Source organism: Biomphalaria glabrata, chromosome 5, assembly GCF_947242115.1.
Source record: "Biomphalaria glabrata chromosome 5, xgBioGlab47.1, whole genome shotgun sequence".
NCBI classification, from domain to species: Eukaryota; Metazoa; Mollusca; class Gastropoda; family Planorbidae; genus Biomphalaria; species Biomphalaria glabrata.
The window spans coordinates 11,660,769-11,683,689 of NC_074715.1; the positions used below are offsets into that span (position 1 = coordinate 11,660,769).

The 22,921-nt window shown below is 34.2% G+C and overlaps 2 protein-coding genes across 2 annotated transcripts in view; both read left to right on the plus strand.

Annotated features, from left to right (window-relative positions):
• The window catches only part of LOC129926517 (uncharacterized), an 86,398-nt gene extending 77,802 nt beyond the window's left edge, over positions 1–8,596 (plus strand). Inside the window, exon 2 of the mRNA XM_056031116.1 lies at positions 2,707–8,596. Within this exon, the coding sequence (XP_055887091.1) occupies positions 3,952–7,485 (3,534 nt within the window). The 5' untranslated portion in view covers positions 2,707–3,951 and the 3' untranslated portion in view covers positions 7,486–8,596. The remainder of the gene's footprint in view (positions 1–2,706) is intronic.
• The window catches only part of LOC106062412 (guanine nucleotide exchange factor subunit RIC1-like), a 36,140-nt gene that overhangs the window by 6,540 nt on the left and 6,679 nt on the right, over positions 1–22,921 (plus strand). Inside the window, exons 8-28 of the mRNA XM_056031115.1 lie at positions 1,485–1,573; positions 1,698–1,842; positions 8,636–8,948; positions 10,026–10,229; positions 11,183–11,383; positions 12,612–12,777; positions 12,880–12,987; positions 13,999–14,129; positions 14,428–14,556; positions 14,670–14,766; positions 15,339–15,454; positions 15,727–15,773; positions 16,554–16,678; positions 18,053–18,195; positions 18,308–18,394; positions 18,738–18,822; positions 19,547–19,787; positions 20,656–20,829; positions 21,692–21,813; positions 22,321–22,524; positions 22,695–22,872. Of these exons, the coding sequence (XP_055887090.1) occupies positions 1,485–1,573; positions 1,698–1,842; positions 8,636–8,948; positions 10,026–10,229; positions 11,183–11,383; positions 12,612–12,777; positions 12,880–12,987; positions 13,999–14,129; positions 14,428–14,556; positions 14,670–14,766; positions 15,339–15,454; positions 15,727–15,773; positions 16,554–16,678; positions 18,053–18,195; positions 18,308–18,394; positions 18,738–18,822; positions 19,547–19,787; positions 20,656–20,829; positions 21,692–21,813; positions 22,321–22,524; positions 22,695–22,872 (3,105 nt within the window). The remainder of the gene's footprint in view (positions 1–1,484; positions 1,574–1,697; positions 1,843–8,635; positions 8,949–10,025; positions 10,230–11,182; positions 11,384–12,611; positions 12,778–12,879; positions 12,988–13,998; positions 14,130–14,427; positions 14,557–14,669; positions 14,767–15,338; positions 15,455–15,726; positions 15,774–16,553; positions 16,679–18,052; positions 18,196–18,307; positions 18,395–18,737; positions 18,823–19,546; positions 19,788–20,655; positions 20,830–21,691; positions 21,814–22,320; positions 22,525–22,694; positions 22,873–22,921) is intronic.

A 22,921-nucleotide genomic window follows, 5' to 3' on the forward strand; every position in this document is an offset into this window, starting at 1 on the left:
GTATGTTTTGATGTACTTCATTCATTGTATGTTTTGATGCACTTTATTTATTTGTATGTCTTGATGTACTTCACTCATTGTATGTCTTGATGTACTTCATTCATTGTATGTTTTGATGTACTTCATTCATTGTATCTTTTGATGCACTTCATTCATTGTATGTCTTGATGTACTTCATTCATTGTATGTTTTGATGCACTTTATTCATTGTATGTCTTGATGTACTTCATTCATTGTATGTCTTGATGTACTTCATTCATTGTATGTTTTGATGCACTTTATTTATTTGTATGTCTTGATGTACTTCACTCATTGTATGTCTTGATGTACTTCATTCATTGTATGTTTTGATGTACTTCATTCATTGTATGTTTTGATGCACTTTACTTATTTGTATGTCTTGATGTACTTCACTCATTGTATGTCTTGATGTACTTCATTCATTGTATGTCTTGATGTACTTCATTCATTGTATGTTTTGATGTACTTCACTCATTGTATGTTTTGATGCACTTTACTTATTTGTATGTCTTGATGTACTTCACTCATTGTATGTTTTGATGCACTTTACTTATTGTTCACATGTTGTTTTAATACTATTGCAGTTCATTTCTATCTAGTTTTTCAATAAAGTGTCTGTTTCTGTCAGGTTTTAATTTAATGAATTAATATGGTTTATGCTAATATCCATAATGCTAGCCTTTAAAAGAAATAACACTGGTGGTTCACCAAAAATTTTGTTTAAACAGAGCTAAAAGATTACTTCATAAAATACTTTTCTGTTGTTATAAATATAAGCATACATTTGGTTGTTCTGTTGCTTCCTTTTGAAATAAAACATACATATACCTAATAAGAAGTAATTGCAACAAACAATTTATTGAGTATAATGATTTATTTTCCCTTACATAGAAACTCTTCAAAAAATGTTTTAAGAGATATTTTTTTTTAGATGAGGAACTAGTCTTTAGTAATTATTGAAAGAGTTCATAATAGCTTACAAGATTTGTTAAAATGAAGGGCCATGGGTTAAATTGTTTTTTTTTTTAATTTTAATTTATTTAGGGTATCAAAGCAAAAAGCATTCATTTCTTTACAAAGCTTATATATTAACTCACTTCATCTGTCTGTTTTGTACACATTATTTATAGGTTGTTTTTCTCCCACTTCCCCATCACTGATCAAGTTGAAAATTATTCATTATCCTCAACAAAAGAGGAATTAAAAATTAAGCTATAAATTCATTAATTAATTTCACAGTATTGAAATATATGTCTGTAAATGGGCAGTTCTTTCACTTATATAAGCTTTGCTATTTAAAAAATAATTTATATATATTTTGCTTATTTTAAAATTTTAACGTAAAGTCTATAAAGAAATTTTAAGTTTGACAAAATGTGTTACAATTAATTTGATAAATTCTTAAATTAAAAAAAAATCTGTTAATTAAAATCATTGAGTGCTCATTCTTTATATGTCTCCAGTGGTGATGGCATTGTCTATAATTTGGATGAAGCAGTGGGGGCTTTGGAGGTCTCGCATAGACTTATTATCTCAAGTAAAGAATTTCCAGGTAAGTTATTATTTTTGTGTCGGAAACATTGCATTCATATCTATTTACCTAGTTTCAGTTAGGATCAAAGCAAATTTTAAATGTTTCCTTATGATAAATGACTTTATAAATTTTTGACTTTTAGACGCAGGTGCAGTGGCTGGCTCAGTCACCTGCATGAAATGGACACCAGATGGGACTGCCTTGGCATTAGCATGGAAAAATGGTGGCTTATCCTTGTGGAGTGTGTTTGGTTCCTTGCTGTTGTGCACTCTGGGTGGTGAATACAGGTAGAATGATTTATACACAGATTTTTTTAGTCATATTCCAATATGAGGCAGCAGGAGAATGAGAATGGGTGTGACTTGAATTGGGATATCATAATCTGAATCTTGGTTGAGGCTGAGTTTTTATTTGGGTATTTTAGAACTTTCTAAGTTCTCTCCATTCTCTAGAGTAGCTTTAATCTGTTGGATCCAGACCATTCGTTATAGAAGACATCAACACTGACCTGCAATGTCTCAACCTGTGGGCAGATTAGAGCAATAGCTCATTGCCACGTTGTACATACCTGTGATGTGACAATGGGCTATTGGTCTAAACTCCCTTCATGCTATGACGTTGCAGGTCAGTGTTAAGGCCTATTATACAGATTGGTCTCAGTTGGACAGATTAAACATATTGACTACAGGAAAGAATCTATACTTTACTTTTCCTGCTTGATGTACCTTTAGGTTGCAATAAAAAACTTGATTCTTATCATGGTAAGAAAACAAAATATTTAAAGAGTATAGTCATGCTTGTTACTCCTAGAAACTCTATTTTGTATTTACAGAATGTTTATAACATGATTTTGTGGTATCACATCATAATAATTATTTATTTTTTTAAATAATTATTATTTTGTTTAATCTTGTGATTTAAGGAGTGGAAATACATTTTAATGACGTGTTGTTTTTACTAAGCTTATATCAACTCTCTCTGTCTGTCTGATTCAAATCTTGTACACATTATTTCTCTCACTTCCCATTCTCATTTCAAAATGAAAATAATACACCAATCTGTAAAACAAAATTAACTAATTAATTTATTAATTAGTAGTAATTTATTAGTTGTGTTTTATATTTAAAAAAAAAATGGAGATAAATGTCAAGAGCGTGGGCGTGTAAGATGTGAGATTGTGTGTGTGTTTGTTTATTTTATTAGTTGGTGTGTGAATTGTTTTTATCACGGGATTTTCAAGGGGGGACAATTAGGTTTCTAGCGGTCAGTCTAGCAGTTGGAGAGCTGACCTGGTCTGAGTAGGGTGCTGGTGTTTTGTGTATTTCATAAGAGTGATATAATTGTGTGCCTTATTAAGTATTAAAGTATTATCGATATTCATGAATATAAGGAGTTAGAGTTGATGTATACTAAGTGTTCGTATTTGAGTTAAGCAAGTATTGACAAGTGTAATTGAGAATCATACCCTAGATTATCGAGCCATACGTAAGTGGTAAAGAACTCACCCGAGTTCCCTTACAGTTGGGGGCTCTTGTGAAAGAAAACCAGGACCTCTCGTCGCAGAAATTGTATAAGTATAGCAGTTATAAATTGTTATTGATGTACTTAAACTTCAAATATTGTTCTTCATGTTATATTGTTGTTAACTTGACACTCATTCTATTTTAAAACATTTTCCTCATGTAATTGATGTTCTTAAACTTACAAATATTGTTCTACATGTTATATTGTTGTTAATTTGACACTCATTCTATTTTAAAACATTTTTCCTCATGTGTTATGCCCCTTGATTTGGCCTGAGGAACGGCGGTGGTTTGAAGTACCAGTACAGAGAGGACAGCGACAGCCCGAAGTTGCATCACGAGGACAGGTTGGATCACGTGCAGGGAGTGGAAGTTAAGTGATTTGTGTTACCTCTCGTGTAGCTGAACCCTCTACTCTCTAGCCTCTATTTTCTTGCTCTATTATAATTTGTTTCAATTTGACTATCATACATTTTCCTGCTTTTTTTTTCTGTGCTGTCATACTAGCCTCTCAATTTAAGGCTTCAGTAATTTCATTCTGATTTTATTGTTGCCAATTTAAAAAAGGCAAGAGTCTTTAAAATCAACGTATTCTAACTTCCTATCTGAATCTAATAATCTGATCATTATTTCAATTTGTATTTTTCTGTCTTGATCATTTACTTGCCTAATCTATTGTATAACTAAAAATATTCTTCAAAATTAGGATTGATTTTATTTTCTTATTGTATGTATAATAGAACACTATAATTATTCTTGAGGTAGTAATTTAAGGTAAAAGAAATAGTAGGACTGTTATTTTAAAATTTTCTGTAAAACTTAGTGTAGCAAACGTACTGAGTGCTGTGTATTATAAGGATTAGAAAGTAAAACATGGAAAAAGAAAGTGAGGCAGAGAAACAAAGAAGAGAAAGGTTGGAGAGGGCGGAAGAAAGAGAAATGTCCAAGCTGCAACAGATGATAAGATTAAAAGAACTGGAATTGGAGGAAAAAGAGAAAGATAGACAGGAGAAAGAGAAAGAAAGACAGGAGAAAGAGAAAGAAAGGGAACACGAAAGAGAAATGAAGAAACTTGATTTACAAATCGCCCAGGAAAGAAATAAAACGCCAAGTGCAACTACCGGAGTCACGGCCCAGAGACCAAGACTGAGTAAAGGTTTCCCTGCCATGACAACCGAAGATCTACCTTGTTACCTCGACATGTTCGAGATGGCAGCTAGGAGAGACAAGGTTCTAGAAGAAGACTGGGTGGCACAGCTGCAGGAGAAAATAACACCTAAACTAAGGCAATTCCTGACACAGAGAAGATTAGTGGACTGCACTAACTACGAGAAGATAAAAAAAGAGCTCTTAGACTATGTGGGAATGACGGAGGAAGCCTGCAGGAAAAGATGGCATGAGACTGTCCCAATTGAAGATGGCCCAAGAGAATTTTTTGTGGCATTACAAAAGAACTTCCGACAATGGTGCGAGGCGGCGAAAATAGAACGAAACTTTGAACAGCTGGAGGAGTTAATATTGAAAGACTCTATACTCAGTGCCCTAAACGAGGAGGTAAGAGAAGAGATCCTAGATAAAGAACCTGAGTCGTTGGAAAAGCTAGTTGATTTGTTGGAGAACAGAAAGATAATCTTCGCCAGTAAAAGCATTTTCAAGAAATCGAGAATTTATCAAGCCAACGCAGTGAGTGACAGAAGAGATTTGAATAGGCAAAATTACCGCTACCAAACCAGCCCTAGCAGCGCAAACTACATCAGGCCAAACATTGAATACCATGAGCCCAGAAGAAATTTCGTCAGACCCCGCTATAGCAATTCTTACAACAGAGCAAGAGGGCGATGGAATAGGCCACATTACACATTTAGCAACCAAGTTAACAACAGAAGAAACAACTATGGAAATGGAATGTACCAGAATAACCAAGGAAGGTATAGGAATGAGACAAGAAGGAACTACTCCAATCAAGCCGAATGTGCCGTGGTGCAATTGCCTGAAAGACAAGGGACTTGCAATCTGATCTACCACAATCCAGAAAGTGTGGCTAACTTCATTATGAATGACAAGTCTATTGGATCGCTAAACATAGAAGAAGGAAAGCTGAATGGAAGAAAGGCGTCGATCCTGAGAGATAGCGGCTGTAGCGTTATCGCCGTAAGAGAGACACTTGTCAATGAAAAAGATATTTTGCAAGAGAAATGCTCCTTGTGCTTAGCAGACGGACAAGTATGTATATACAAAACCGCAAAGGCAATGCTTGACACACCTTACCTGAAAGGAGAATTCATCGTTGTGCTATTTCCTGAGCCGGTCGCTGATGTGTTAATAGGCAATGTGAAAGGTCTGTTTGTGTCAGCCGTAAAGACGAGAGGAATGAAGGACAGAGAAAGGGAAGAAACTCATGTAAAGACTCCGATTATAAGAACAAGTATAGAAGGAAGTCTAGAGAAGAAACAAAAAGAAATTGAAACTCGGGCACCACTATGGAAGAAACTTATGACCAAAGAAAAAGAAGTTGACACTAATTATACTAACTTGTTTGAATATCTTGAGGAATTAAAAGAAAGACTACAAAGTACAGCTAAGCTTGCATGTGATAATGAAGACATAGCGAGGCAAGAACAAAAACGACTATATGATAGAAACACTGTAAAAAAAAGTTTTGACACAGGAGAAATGGTATTAGTGTTGAAACCAAAAAAGGGAGATAAGCTCAAATTATATTGGGAAGGCCCGTACAAGATAGAAAAGAGGTTATCAGACTTAAATTACATAGTAAAGAAAGGAAACAAATCAAAGATATTTCATGTAAACAGATTAATCAAATATTACACCCCAGTTGAAGTAACAAGTACTGTTGCCAACAGTAGCTGTAAGAGTAACATTTTGTCTGCTGCATTTATTGGAGTCGTGGATGAATATGACCATGATGAAACAGGGCAAATCATTGATAATGAAATAGAAGAATTAAAACTACCGGAAATGATCCATGGAAATGGAGAAATAAACCAAAGGGCAATAACCATTAATAAAGACTTAAACCAAACTCAGAAAAATGAAGTTGAAAAACTCCTTGAAGACTTTGCACACGTAATATCAGATGTACCAGGAAAAGCGAAAGTGGAGCCCTTTAAAATAACTCTAACATCGGATAAGCCTGTCAATTTAAAACCTTATAATGTACCAATGGCATTGAGACAAAGGCTACAAGAAGAAATTGAGTCGATGATTAACATGAATATTATTGAAGAGAGTGAATCGCCTTATGCATCTCCTATGATCTTAATCAAAAAGAAAGATGGAACCTTGAGACCAGTTGTTGATTATAGGCAATTAAATTCCATAACAAAATTTGATGCAGAAGTCATACCAGATCAAGAAGAACTATTTATCACACTAAGGAAAGCTAAATATTTTAGTAAATTAGACCTAACAAAAGGTTACTGGCAGGTGCCATTAGAAGAGAGTAGTAAGCAGTACACAGCGTTCAAAGTACCTAATGCACACTATCAATTCAAATATCTCCCATTTGGTTTAAAAAACAGTCCTAGTTTCTTTAACAGAACAATGCGTAGAGTGCTAAAAGGTTTAGAACAAGTAGTTTGTTATTTTGATGATCTTTGTGTGTACAACACTGATTGGCAGAGTCACATGCTCTCGTTGAGACAAGTGCTTGAGAGGTTAGGAGAATTCAATATTACTGTTAAGCCTAACAAGTTACTAATTGGGTTCCAAACTATTACATTCCTAGGCCATAAGATTGGCCAAGGCTTTCTTCAGCCTGAAAATTCCAATGTCAATAAGATGCTGCAGCTACGGTACCCTAAAACAAAGAAGGAAACCCGATCATTATTAGGTCTGCTCAATTATTATCGCTCCTTCATTCCAAACTTTTCAAGCTTGTTGTCTCCCTTTACTGAAATTCTTAAAAAAGGGCACCCTTCTAAAGTTGCTAAGACTGTGGAGGGGGAGGTTGCATTGGAGCATATACAAAGATACTTGACTTCTCACCCCATTTTAATGTTGCCTGATCCGGATAAATGTTTTTATCTACAGTGTGATGCTTCGGACAAGGCTGTTGCAGTTGCTGCTCTACAGTACGTGGGAAACAAATTGCATCCTGTCCGTTTCCTCAGCAGAAAATTACTCCCACGTGAATGTAAATACAGCATAATGGAGCGTGAGTTGTTAGCATTAACATGGGGAATTAAGAAGTTGGAACACTTCTTGTATTCACGTAAGTTCATTGTTTGGACTGATCACCTGAATCTCAAGTATCTCAAGTCTGCAACCACCAATGCTCGCATTGCTAGATGGATATTATACCTTATGGACTTTGACTTTGAAATTCAGCACATTAAAGGTACAGACAACTTTTGGGCTGACCCATTGTCTAGGCTGACAGTTTGAACTCACATTATTGTCTCTGTCAGAAGCATACCTGGTATTGTAACGTTTTCAGACTGTGCACATCTCAGCAATCCAGTATGTACGTTGAACTTTTTCAACTATGATCGTCTCGTCAGAGAAGTTACTACTATTACTACTACTACTATTATTATTATTGCTCAATTAAATTGACTGAACTGTTCATCTCTTTGTGTTTTAATTGTACTTTGCACAACACGCGTCGTCTCATCCAGTATTGAGAAGCATCGGAAGTCAAGTCTTAAGCTCTATATTCACAAACAATAAACAGTAGCCTACATTGTAACCTGACGTCACAAGAGAAGGAACTGGACAAGTGGAACAGATGAAGATTAGTTTAGTTATATTATTAGTTTTATTATTACATATGCATTATTATTGATGAACTTGTTTTGTTTGGAAATGGAAAGATAATTCATGTATTTTATTAATGTTGATGCATAGAAACGAAGTATTCATTATTTCATACTTAAACTCATGGGTGTAGTTTGTTGAATTGAAACAAATTACTTGTGTAAACATAGTAAGATGTACTGTGTATTTTTGAGTAGTATTTCTTTTAACCATGTTGTACTTCAACAATGTCATTAATAATTTTTTTTAGTGTACATAATATAGACTTAGATTTTCAGGGAAAATCTAGGGGAAGTAAGGGGGAGATGTCAAGAGCGTGGGCGTGTAAGATGTGAGATTGTGTGTGTGTTTGTTTATTTTATTAGTTGGTGTGTGAATTGTTTTTATCACGGGATTTTCAAGGGGGGACAATTAGGTTTCTAGCGGTCAGTCTAGCAGTTGGAGAGCTGACCTGGTCTGAGTAGGGTGCTGGTGTTTTGTGTATTTCATAAGAGTGATATAATTGTGTGCCTTATTAAGTATTAAAGTATTATCGATATTCATGAATATAAGGAGTTAGAGTTGATGTATACTAAGTGTTCGTATTTGAGTTAAGCAAGTATTGACAAGTGTAATTGAGAATCATACCCTAGATTATCGAGCCATACGTAAGTGGTAAAGAACTCACCCGAGTTCCCTTACAATAAATCTTGCAGTATTGAGAGATGGCAATAATTGTGCAGTTCCTTGTTTTTCTTTTGTTTTGTTTTTTATATTTTGCTTATTTTTCTCTTCCTAGTTTGTCAGAGAGTGGAAATCTTTTTCCTCCGTCTATAATCTCTATGGAATGGGGGCTTGAAGGATACCACCTCTGGATGGTCACAGTGAGTAATGAGAGCTCCTGGTCTCAGAACTCGCAAGCTAACAGTGACTCTGTGGACGGGTCCTTCTCCGATGAGTTTGAGAAGTACGGGCACAGCCGAAGTGATGAGGAGAGCGATGAAAACAAAGAGGAAAGAAAAAGTGTTTCATCCAGCGGTCACGACTCGGTGTGCACACAGCTGATTCAGTTTCAGTTTCTCAAAAGTGCACTCACAGTTAATCCTTGCATGGTGAGACATGATTTCATGAAATCTTAAAACATGCAAACATATGTTTATTAAATGTTCAATTTCTGGGCTAATTAGTTTTTTCTGTAGTTGAGCTTAGTTAAAAGTTAATATTCAATGAATCCATTTTTTGTGCTTAAATTAGTATGGATTTTATTATCTACTTATTATGACCTTACATACATTAATTAGAAGGAGAATTTGTAAATTTAATCCATTTTAAAAAACAGGAAATTCGTTTTGTAAGTAAAGTATGTCTAGGTTTGAAAACAATTTTTTTTTTTTAAATTGCTTTTCAGTTGATTTTTTTTCTTCATTAAAATTTTTTTTTGCTTATATTTGTAAAGCTAAATTTTTAAAGACTATTCTTTTCATTCATATTGAGAAATTTATGATTTTCGTAGTTTGAATCTTTTGAAGCTTAAAAAAAGTGTTAACAAAATTACAGAGGAAGGAATCTTTTTATTTTTTTAACTCTAGAAATTAAAACTGCGCCAGTCCCTGTGTTTGCAATCGGCTCAACTTCATATAGAAGCTGAATCATTCAGTTAAAATGATGTATTATTAAGTTTAGTCTGTAAGTTTTCATGATATGAACTTTCCAACTACAAATATTTCTAAACATTTAATTTGTTTACAAATATATTAAAAAATTGTATTCAAAGATTTTTTTACAAATTATAGCAAGTTCTAAGAATTTTTTTTGTTTCTTTGCATGTAATGGTCCAAATACTAGCACTGAAGACTTCATGCAGATATTTGGAAAGCGTTGACTTGCGAATGAATTTATATATTATATTTTTTACAGTTTTTTTTTAAAGCTTAACTTTTGTGCTTATTGCATGCTCAGAGCACTGTGATCCAATCTCTTTATGTAGACCAGAAGGAGTTCTAAGAGTAGATTTTCTGTGCTGCAACTCTTCTCGAGTTGGGTGTCGAACTCACAGACTCCCTTGAAAGCTAGCCAAGCTGTTTGTGCCTCTTGGCCACACACGTATGCTTAGTTTGACTATAGTGATGTTACATACTTTCAGTAGAGCATGTGTAAAGCTCATTTTTTTTTGTATGTGTTTTTTTTAGGGTAACCATGAGCATGTGTTCTTACAAGGAGAAGATAAGCTCTACATGAGCACAGGAGACACCATGTCCCGGGGACACACTCAGTACCAGATGTTCCCTGGCAGTAGTTCTTCTATCAGCTCTGGCCACGGTTACATTGGAAACAAACAGTGGCAAGTGATACCCATCTCTCACATTTACCTGGCGTCTAACTGGCCCATCAGGGTAAGAATCTTAAAGTATGCTGTTACTTAAAATCCTTTTTGTACAGTGGCAACCATTCTGAGTATATAATCATACTGTTCAAATTTCATTCCTTTTCATTGGGACCATGTAGAAATAGTCTTTTTAAAGTGTTTTTATTTTTTATAAAGATTAGGGTGAAGCTTTAAAAATTATTTTTGTAAGGAATATGAACTAACACAAAAAGACCTATTTGCTTATTAGAAAACTATATTTTTAAAAAGTGTAGTTATTTTAAATGGTGGCACTGAGCAGTATAGTGCTTGGCTTCTGAACTGGGAGTCCCAGGTTTGAATCCTGGTGAAGATTGGGATTTTTAATTTCGGGATCTTTGGGCGCCTCTAAGTCCACCCAGCTCTAAAGGATACCTGACATTATTTAAGGAAAAGTAAAGGCGGTTGGTCATTGTGCTGGCCACGTAACACCCTTGTTAACCATAGGCCACAGAAACAGATGACCTTTAAATCATCTGCCCTATAGATCACAAGGTCTGGTAGAGGAACTTTACTTTAGTTCTTGTAAAGACCAACATATCAATAGAATATGTTTTAAAGAAATGCCTTTTGCAGAATAAAGATTGATATATTCAGGCTTTTTTTTTTCTAAACTATCCGCAACAATGCTGAAAAGAATTAATTTAGTTTTTAAAAAATTTAGTGGGGAAAAAAATTTAAGCTGTTACAAGAAATTCTGAAAAATGAATGATAATAACACCAGAAGACACTAGTTTAAAGATAGAAAAATGCTTCATGCCAATGTCAGGGCTTGCCTTTATTTCAGTTGTTTGGTTTAAAATTCACAGTCTTTCTTTACTCAGGATATACTTTAATGAGTATAGTTATCCTGATTGATGTTATATTCGGTTGAGTTTCATTGAATAAGATTTACAAAATTCTGGCTTTGCTAATGTTCATAAATTGATGTGTCTTCATCAGTATGCATCAGTGGACAAAGCTGGGCAGTGTGTAGCTGTGGCTGGGAAGACTGGATTTGCCCACTACGCTCTGTTCAGCAGGAAGTGGAAACTTTTTGGCAATGAGACACAGGAGCGTGACATGGTTGTGTCCGGGGGGATCACATGGTGGAGAGACTTCATCTGTTTGGCCTGTTTTAATATCCAGGCTCAGAGAGATGAAGTGAGTGTTAAATATTGTTACATCTATATATTTACCTTATGATAATTCTGTAAATATTCAGCTGAGGCGGGGTATAACATGATGTCCTTACTACAGCCCCTTAAAACCCTATGCAATAGTCCTAATAGTCCTTACTACAGCCTGTTATAAACCTATGCAATAGTCCTTACTACAGCCTCTTATAAACCTATGCAATAGTCCTTACTACAGCCTCTTATAAACCTATGCAATAGTCCTTACTACAGCCTCTTATAAACCTATGCAATAGTCCTTACTACAGCCTCTTTTAACCTATGCAATAGTCCTTACTACAGCCTCTTTTAACCTATGCAATAGTCCTTACTACAGCCTCTTATAAACCTATGCAATAGTCCTTACTACAGCCTCTTTTAACCTATGCAATAGTCCTTACTACAGCCTCTTATAAACCTATGCAATAGCTTATAAGGATGTGTTTAACCTATGCAATAGTCCTTACTACAGCCTCTTATAAACCTATGCAATAGCTTATAAGGATGAAGTGAGTAGGAAATATTTAAAGCCACATGATAACCTTATGATAATGGCATAACTATACAGGCTAAAAGGAAGGGGGTGAAGCTTATGGAAAATGTCATTTCTTCATATGTAGCTGTACATTTATCATTACTTCAGAGTAGCTACTTATTGAGATGTGTTGGTATAATAGTTATTTAATATGATTTAAGCTGGCTGACAACATAATTATATCTTTTTTATATATATAAATAGTATAATATCTTTAATAACTTTATGTGACTTTATGCAATTCACTGTATTGCTTTCTACAACATGAGACATTTATTGAAATTAAGAACTGTTCTATAATTACCCACTGAACTTTATGTTTCAATTGGTCTAAAAAAACATGATGATGATATTATCCACACAAAAAAAAAAGTAAAATTATTAAATAAAATTGTCATTAGTCTATTTTGTTTCATGAAGACAATTTTTTTTAATCAACTTTCTATCCAAGCTGTTCACATTTGTTATAAATGGGATAGTAAAACAAACTGCTTAACATTTCAACTGGTGCAGTCATCCTTCCTTGTGAATCCTAATCTCCATCTTTACTGAATTCTAGCCATGTTTAAATGAGGTTGATATTATATATGGTTTTGTAAACTCTTATAAGATTTATCTTAAAGGTGTTTTTGAAGTATTTATAAAGTTTGTGTTTGTATATAAATGTATACGTAAATTTTAGATTCGATGTTACCCACGCACTTGTAAGCTAGACAACACATTTGCCCAAATTGTGAAGGTCCAGTCGCAGGTACTCTTACTCAACACATTCCGAGATATGCTGATTGTGTTTGGCGGGGACAGCCACATTGGCATGTTCAGCCTGGAGAGGAAATCTGGCCAACAGAGTAGGTTGCTAAGTTTAGGAAAAAAATAAGTTTAATGGCAATGTGATTGATTAGATTCCATTTGTTTAAGAGACGATTCTAATAATTTGTCTTTTATTTCAGATCCGTGTGTATTAATCACCAAAGTTCAAGAGATTTCACTAAGTAGCTTCATTCCTCACCCTTTGTGTGTGACTGGACTGACATTGACTTCACTGATGTCTGACGCAGGTAATATTCTTTTCAGATCCTTATGCCTATTAACTCTTTCTCTCCGTAATTAATTCTCCATGTTCCGATGGAATTCTTCATTTTTCTTAATAGCATTTTTTTTAACCTGTTATAGTTAAGCTTGAATAACTTTCTTGTTTGTCATCAGAAAGTGTTTTATTTGGTATAGAATTAAAGGGAATGCATGCTCTTTTTATAGAACACAAAGTAAATTTTATACAATCAAACATTAATTTAATTTAATGAGGTCAAATTAGCGATAGTGTCATCAATTAGAAGAGAAAGAGTTAACCAGGTTTTGCTAAGTTAAATTGAATTTTGGGTTGATTTTATGCAGCTTTTTCTTTCTAAAATCTGATCGCCATAGGATTTGAATGGTTACATGAATTGTGGGATTAATATTGTTGTCATTCTGCTTTGCACACAGCCACTCCGCACTGTACTGTGCACTGCTTTGTATGAGAGAAAAATAAATTATTAATGAGAGACGGAGTTTTTGCTTACAGTATGTGCTGAATTGGGTCAATTGCTTAGCCTTATGATATTTGTTGGTATTAAATTAGAGTAATGTCAACCGGTTTGTTATCCTATTGTTGAGTTGTCCAATAAAGTTACAACACTATAATTAATAAAATATTTATTGAAAAAACTCCAGGGGAGAAATTTTAACATTGAATTCCACCTGTATTGAAGTCTTTTCAAGTTATCAAAATGTTCTGGAGAAACATATTGAAATGTAATTTCTCATATGAGATGCAATTAATTGCCTTGGGCACAAACTGTCATCTTTCATAAACAGAGCAGAGTTGTGTTTACTTAGCTCCCAAAGGCAGCACGGAAAAACCTTCTCCCAGATACCCCCACCAGTCCACAAATGAGATTGGACCATAGCGCTCTGAGCGTGCTATAAGCCTGAAAGTAGCACTATATAAAAGCTATAATTTAATGACATACAAATGTGAAATTACCCAGATAACATTTCTAAATTTGTGTGTTTATTTAATCTTACAGTCAATGCTAAGCTCCACCCATCAGCCAAAGAAGCAGAGTCAATGTTAGTCAACGTCTCAGGGAAACTCTTAATGTTCCAGAGGGACAGGTCAGGACCTCAGATTAAAGAGGAGAAAAATAAACACAGGCCTGTAAGTGTACTAGTTAAAAGAGTTCCAAATCATTTGTGATCTAATCTGAGCCGAACGTTTAAGTTGATCAAACTAAATTAAGTTGTTGATGGCCCTTTGTCTTACTTAGGGTGATCATGAGATGTCTTCTTTTAGATTTGAAACTTATTAAAGAAAAACTAATGCGCTAAATTAAAACAGAAAAATAAATTGAAAAGAAAGTTTATTTTGTTATTAAGGCATTTGAAGCATAGGTTTTGAAATTTTAATATAGTCAGCACAATTTATATGTTTTTATAAAGCTTGACTTTCTGTGTAGGTACCATTCTGTAACCCATCTGTGGTAGCGACGTCCGTAGAGAACTTATGGACAACCACTAGAGCTAATGTTGGGAAAATTCAGTTGATGGAAGCAATGTGGCTCGGCTGTGGCTCTCATGGAATGAAGGTATGGTACACAAATATTTCTGATTGCTCCGGAGAAATAGCTTTTTTTTTTTTTTTTTTTATTTTTTAAATGTAACCATTTCCTCTACAAAATTTGTTTTCTTCTTCTTTAAGGTCTGGTTGCCACTTTTTCCTCGAGATGAGGGCAAGGCCCATAACTTCATGTCAAGGAGAATAATGCTGCCTTTTCGAGTTGATATCTACCCTCTAGGTAAAGAAATGCCAGTTTAGTCCTGCTCATCTTTGGATTGTACTTACTTCTTAAAAGTACTTAGTTCTTACCAGGGGTTGCATAGACTCTTCCAATTTGTTTCCCAAACTCTTGGCATAAAAGGTCAGGCATTCTTGTTCCATACAGTATATCTTTTTACACAAAAGTTTGATCCACACTTGATTTTGATCATACCAGTCATCAGGTTTTATCTCATCCTAATCATTTCAGACTTACTTTTCTCCAAGCCTCTCATCTACAGACTGTTGAAGCCATCTCAACAGAACAGTGCTGAAAACTTAGCCCGGGACATAGAGGAGAGTAATTCCCCTCCAGTTATTGCAGTCTGCCAAGTTGCCCTTTTTTGGAAGCTTTACAATCACTCCTTTTTGCCAGTCCTCAGGGACTTATGACTTTGTTTGGGAAATCATTTCAGATATTATCCAAATAGAATGACCACCATCAACTTCCTGAAGTAGGAATTGATTTAAAAAAAAAAATTTTTTTTGCATATTACTTGTTTGAAAAAGATATTTCCTCTAACTTCAAGAAATAACTGTGTGTTTCCCCAGCTGTTTTGTTTGAAGATGCTGTGATTCTTGGTGCTGCCTGTGATGTTGTCTCATATACGTTCACGTCAACATCGGAGAACAACTCTGACCTCCCATTTTGTACATTAGAAAGAACTGTGAGTAATGTCCTCATCATTTTATTTCAGTTTTGAAACATAGTTATTAGATAGGTGCAGGAATATTAGAAATGTTGGATGAATTCTAAGATTCAAATATATTTATAATGTATATTTCAGACCTTGTGGTCTATAGGGCAGATCATGTAAAGGTCATCTGCTTTCTGTGGTCTACAGTTAACTAGGGTGTCATGTGGCCAGCACAACAACCAACCTCCTTAACTTTATGTTCACGTACATAATATAGATACAATGTTATCTTTTATTTCCAGAGTCAAATATATCTTCACCACATACTCAGGCAGTTACTTAGAAGAAAGTAAGTCTGCTCATTTTTTAATAACCTTATATAAACTCACTCTGTCTGTCAGGTAAAAAGTTTGTACACATTATTTCTCCAACACCCAATCTCGTATCAAGCTAAAATTATGCACAATAATTTCTTTTACCTGACAACACAAGAATCAATAAAAAAAATTAACCAATTAGTTAATTAACTATTAGTAATTAATTTTTTGGGGGGAAAGAAATTGTACTTGACTGAAGTGGGGGTATAAGCTGAATTAGCCGAATAAGTATCTTTTATAGGTTGCTATTTGAAGTAAGTTTGAAACAATAAATAGATATATAATCTTGAATTTTTATAGGCATCGCACTATAAGGGTGATTAGAATGTTGTCAGGTCATTCTCCCTTTTTTTTTATAATTGCTTTTAAAAAATGATAACAGTAAAATTCACCTAGATATCCCTATCTTTTACCCCCCCCCCCCCCCCCCCATTTTTTTTCCCAGCTGGTCCAGATAAGCAATAGGATCATAGCATATTGAGAAAGAAAAAAGCATGAAATAGCGCTAAACAAAAACAATTGGTAATAATATTTCTAATCGCACAGATTTATATTTGTTAGTCAAGATCTATTACATGACTGATCCAAACTAATTGATACACTTCCTATAAGCTTTGTTTTTTTGTTGTTGTTTTTTTTTTAAGTATTTTTTAAAAATGTTTTTCTTGTTGATCTGTTTTATTTAAACAAGTATTTTTGTTTCTCCACTTTAACAACATGAGCATACAAATTGTCAATATCTGTGATCACAGTTTAGGTGTGAATGCACTAGATTTGGCCAGGAGCTGTAATGAGTTAACTTATTTTCCCCACGTGTTAGAGTTACTTTTACATGAAGTATTAGAAGCAGAGGCTACATCTAAGGAACCTATACCAGGTAGGACAGTGACTTTGTTTATATTTTGTTTTTAAGCTTATGACCAATTTTTTGAATTTTTTTTTCCCTTTTGTCATTAGAAAGTCTTATTTTGTTTCAGTAAATTAAAATTATTTTATATTTTAAACAAAGGTTGCCTTAACAATTTATATAACAAACTTTGATGAATTTCAGTATATTTTTTTTTTACTCCTATTATTATAAAGTCTTTTATTGTTTCATTAATGTCAGGTTCTTTTTCTTCTCTTGGCTCATCTAGATGTATTTCTATTATTTATGTATGTCATTTTTTCTGATCTATGTAGATCGGCTATTTACAGCAATATTCTTTCAGTCAATTACTTTGTATTATTAAATTATCATTGACTATTGTTAAATAACACACTCAATAAAACCACTATCTTCAGCTACTAGAAACAAAAGTCAAACTATTCTGGACTGGTCACAAAAGACCACTGATTAACACACTCTCTCTCTCATGCAAGGAAAAATAAAGCATTCAAAATATCATGTGTATAGTGTTCACATTGCTTACCTGGGGAATATAAATAAAGGGTCATAACTCTTTCATACTTAAATACCAACAAAGAAATAGCACCTTCACTCTTGCTATACCTGCCCCTGACAATTAAATTAAATTAATATAAATGTTATAAACCTTTTTTGAAACAATCAATAATGAAAAAAAAAACTAGTAGCTTTTTTTTTTAATTTGTATGTCAGACTATATTATGTTAGTGTTTAGTGTACATTGCTAAGGATTCATTTTCAAAATTTGATTTGATCTTTCTTTTAATATATGTCACAGTTCCTTTTATTGAGATTGTTGAGATGTTACTGTGACATGCCGGGGATTCTCTAGATGTATCTCTAGATCTAAATAAATCTGAGAGATTCAATTAACGAAGATCCTTTTAATTCAAATACAGAACTTTAATTCAAAACTTGGAATCACAATAATATACAATATGTACAGAAGTAAAACCGTATCAGATGAATATCTTCTTTCAAAGCTCAATAACAAAATATATTCAGATTAATACTAGATCTAATAAAATACAAGACTTGTCACCTCAAGTTACAACTCAAAACTAAAATACGTCCTATCTCTATGAAATTTCCTCCACAACTCAATCTAAATCCCACTTTCTTCCAAATCATCTATTAACCCCACCCCAGATGCTTGCTTTAGCCAATCCAAATACTCCGCACCAGATGTCAAGCTGTCACCGGATGTGAGGACGTCATGGGTATTTCTTAACACTTACACGTGCGGTTTTTCCGTACTGAACATAAATATACTAAGTTTATTTTACCCTAGACTAGGTTTATTTAAATTGATATGTGACAATATGTGTTTTTTTTTTCTATTAGATCCTCTGTTGCCCAGGGTAGTTGCTTTCATCCAGGAATTCCCAGAATTCCTTCAGACCATTGTTCATTGTGCCAGAAAAACAGAAGTAGCACTTTGGCCTTATCTTTTCTCAACAGTTGGAAACCCAAAAGACTTGTTTGAGGTAACGTTTCAAAGGGTTTTAAAGTATTTGGTCTACACCCAGGTTGATTGTACACTTAGAAAGTAAAGAAACAATCTGGTCACAATTGTTTAATTTATTTTTTTAAAATTAGGAATGCTTGCTTCAAAGTGATCTAGAGACTGCTGCAACATATCTCATTATTTTACAGAACTTGGAGAAACCAATAGTCAGTCGTCAGGTATTTCATGTCATAATTTCGTTGATTTATTTAGAAGTTTTAACTACCTAAATGTAGTAAGTCATTGTAAATTTATGACAGGGATTTTTTTATATCAATTTCAAGTTAATAATTAATTGAGATACATCTGAAAAAAAATGGATTTAAAAAATTAAAATAATTAAAAAAAAAACATTTGTAATCAAATTTTACATATATTATTTATAAACATTTTTAAAAGTTCATTTTAATTTTATTATTAAAAAAAGATCATTTACTAGTTCTTTTTTTATTAAATTTTATTTTTAACTAATGTACTGTTAAACATGAATTTGTAATTTTTTTATTGCTTATTATTTTCAAGCATGCTACCATCTTACTGGATTCAGCGCTAGATAAAGGATTCTGGGAACTTTGCAGAGATTTGGTTCGTTTCCTTAAAGCAATAGGTAAAGTGTCTCTAAATCTTTTCATTAGCATCTTAAAACCTTTATCTTACGTTGGCCCTTGAATGATATTTATGTCAGAGAAATAAAATATTGAATTAAATACATTTTCAGGCAAGAATTTAGTTTGTTTGATCATGGCTTAAAACCTCTGAAAGAAAAGGATGGAGAAAATGGATGCTTTAGGTTTGGCTTTGTAAAAAAAAATGTTTTACATGTTTCGGATGTTCCTTCAGAGTTGAAGATAGTTTACTTCCTAGTCCAAACCTCCCGCAGGACGATGGGGGATGGGAGCGGGCAGGATTTGAACCCTCGATAAATCCGAACGACAGTCCAGCACGCAAACCGCACGACCAGGCAGCCATCCAATGTACGACTACACCAATGTATCTGGATATGGTTCCTTATGATATATCTGCAGTTAAAAATATTTTAAAAGTAATTTCTAAAAATAAATTTTGAAACTGCATCAGTTCTAAGTAGGGAGATATTCTTTATACTGCAACATACTTCTCTCAAAAAAAAAAGGATAGTTACTTTTAGGTAGAAATCAAGAGTCCTATTAATTTGTATTGTTCTTTGGGCCTAACCCATTTAAAAAGTTGTTTTTTTTTTCTATGTCAATGCCTGCCTAAATAATTTCATTAAAGTGTTTTTGTCTGAATACATAGAGTGCTATTTTACTCCTTTTAAATTCCTTCTAATGAACTTTTTTATATTTGCTCAGATTCAACTGAGCCCACGGAATCTCCAACTGCATCAAGACTGTCAGGTACCACTTCCCATTCAGCCTTCCCAGCCAGTCCACCTCTCTCCCAGGCCAGTCATGCAGGGTACAACTACACCAATGTCAGCAATGTTGGCCGCATGAGGACGTCAAGTATTGTGGAACCTCGAGAGATAAAGCTTGTACAGAAGGAGAAAGCCAAACACACTGTCTCTGACTCATTGCTCAGTGCAGGGAAAAGGTTGGTATAGACTCTTTCAACTTGTCTCTATTGAAACACACTGTCTGTGACTCATTGTTCAGTGCAGGGTAAAGGTTGGTATAGACTCTTTCAACTTGTCTATATTGAAAACCACTGTCTGTGACTCATTGCTAAGTGCAGGGAAAAGGTTGGTATAGACTCTTTCAACTTGTCTATATTGAAAACCACTGTCTGTGACTCATTGCTAAGTGCAGGGAAAAGGTTGGTATAGACTCTTTCAACTTGTCTATATTGAAACACACTGTCTCTGACTCATTGCTCAGTGCAGGGAAAAAGTTGGTATAAACTCTTTTAGCTTGTTAATATGGAGGGTATTATTTAAAGCTGGTCATGTTAGGTTTAAATTATTTTTTTCTTATGCATAAAAATGTATATTGCTGCCTTCTTGTAGAGAAATCTTCTGTTAAAGTTAGTGGGCTTTTTTAATAAATATAAGTAAATTTTATGGGATTGTAGACTTGGATCAAAGTGTCTTTGACTTACCCATTGTGGATCATCATGCTGGCTTCATAGTTCCCTGTAAACTTTTAGTGATAGTATATTAGTTCATGGTTGAGTTTAAATATTTGGTCATTATGCTGATATTACATAATTTGATCAAGGTTTAGTTACTATTTAGCTTGTTACTAATTAATTAAAGATAGGTTCAGTGGTTAATCTTCAAGATAATGATTGGGTCATCATGCTACATATTTAGTTATGACTGAACAAATTTAACATCACTTCATGTCCATCACTTGTTCAACACACCTTTAATTGATATGGAAAGTTTAGAAACAATTATCTCTTGTCTTCCCTTGTGAAATAACTTTTAGCTTAATTGTTATGATATGATTTTTTTTTTCAGAAACCCTTCACTCAAAGTCAAGGTGACAGAACCCACAGCTGAACAAGTGTATATAGACATGATATTGTGTCGTCACGCCAGAAAACTTTTGGCTTGCAATCAAATAAGGACGCTGGGTTATTTTTCAGCCAATATGGAGGACTTTCAAATTGTGTCCTGGCTGAAAAGAGAAAGGTAATTATCTTTTATCATTCAAAGTAAGATTGTAAAACGATTTAACTTATATTATTATTATTAAATTAATAGATGCAATAGAGAGGCCCACCCATCACTTCCATTGTCTTCCTCTCCTTCTTTTCCCTGGTACTGTTCCCTACATGAATGTCTTCGTGATCCCTGAGGATCTCGATTAATAGCCCTACAGACTAAACTTGCGTTTTTAACAGTGGTCAGAAGAGGATCATAGGGCCCTATCGCTTTTGTGATCCTGTTTCAGATTTCAGTACTTGTAACATCATCTATGTATGTGTTGCCTAGAGTCAGTGTGCAAGCCAGATGAAAGAGATCTGACCAGGTTATTAGGTCACATTGTGCATGTGTATGAAAACAATCTCTTTATGTCAGACCATATTTTTTGAAGACCTTGACTAGATGTAAATTGCAGTAATTTAGAACTACTTAAAGATAGAAGGTTAAGAGAGAGTTGAAGGACAATAAAATAATTATGCAAACAAACTGGAAAAGTCTTTGAACAAGGTTATATATTGGAACTTAAACTAACTATTGAGGTCATTGTTCAGTGGTGATTGTTGAGTGGTCACGATTCTGTGATGGATAGCTTTTAATTGTCAGTGTGCTTTATTTATTCAAGTGATCTATGTTTTATTCCAATTCGTTCATCACTGGATTATTTGAAGGCATTAAACTAAAGGAAAATATATTCTACACTCTGTTTCAATGTGTTCCTATAGAGGCATCTCTGAACTCGCATGTGTCACATAATTCGAGAAATAACACTACTCTCCTTAACAAGTCATGACACTTTAGAATCCTAATCATACATACTCTACAATTATTTTTGTTTATTTAATTTTAGGGTAAGAGCTGGCAAAGTGGATGACTTTGTGACTGCTCTTAGAGATATTCATTCTCAGTTTGAGTGGCCAATGCCAGTTTTGTCAACCAGTGCATTGAATCTTTTGAAAAAAACCTTAGCTGGTAATGTATCTTTTTTTTTGTTCCACTACAAAGTTGATTTAACATTTTTTATCTACTGGAATGTTAAAAATGTACATCAGATTAGTTATATTGTTTTCATGAGTGATTGTTAGCTACATGATTTTTTAAACTTGTATTTTTTCCTAAAACTTTTCTATAAAGAACTTAAACTTGCATGATTTGAAGAGTTCTCTGGTTTGAATCCCTGTGAATATTGGGGTTTTGAATGCTTATGATCCATCCAACTCTAATGGGTACTTGACATTAGTTAGGGAAAAGTAAAGGTCATTAAGCTGGCCACATGACACCCTTGTTAGCCCTTGGCTACAAAAACAGATGATCTTTACATCATCTGCCCCATAGATCGCAAGGTCTGAAAGGAGTACTACCTTTTTTTATATGCATGATTTAAGCATTCTGTTTCCTAGGTATGCCGCCGACTTGAATTATATACCATTATTTCATTATCAGGTGTGATGTTAATATTGATTTTTTTTTTTAATTCAGCTTCCTCGTCATCTTTGTCATCATCACTGTTAGAAGATGAGTTTCTGAGCTCAACTGTAGAGGGGGAACCACTCCTTGATTCTGTGCTCACACACCCAGTACTCACCTCTGTAGTGACAAACACACTCAGGCCGCAGCTGAACGAGCAGGTTCTGTCTCAAGTGGGGTCAGATGAAATCATATTGAAACCACAGAACCTTAAAAGTAAGTATTAGTGTTGTTGTTTTTTTAAATGTATTTGTATTTCTGTCCCCTTTGTTCAGAGAAATATCTTGCAGACGTGAAGATTTTTCGATTACTTTGTACTTAAACCTGATGAAAGCAGATTTGCTCTGAATAACATTCCACATTTTGGTCTACTTTGTACTTTACAGCAGATGAAAGCAGCCTGGCAACTATTGAAATTTCTGATTCCAGTTCACTTCTGGGAGACTATGAAGTAGTGAATGATGCTGTGTTTGGTCATGATGCTCAACTGAGTCTGGACATTGAGGGCATGTCTCAGGAAGTAGCTTCAAGTAGAGGCCCTGAACAAGCACATCTGGAACTTGAGTAAGCTTCATTTCAGTCTAGTCAGTCAAACTGCTGGCAGTTCTTAATG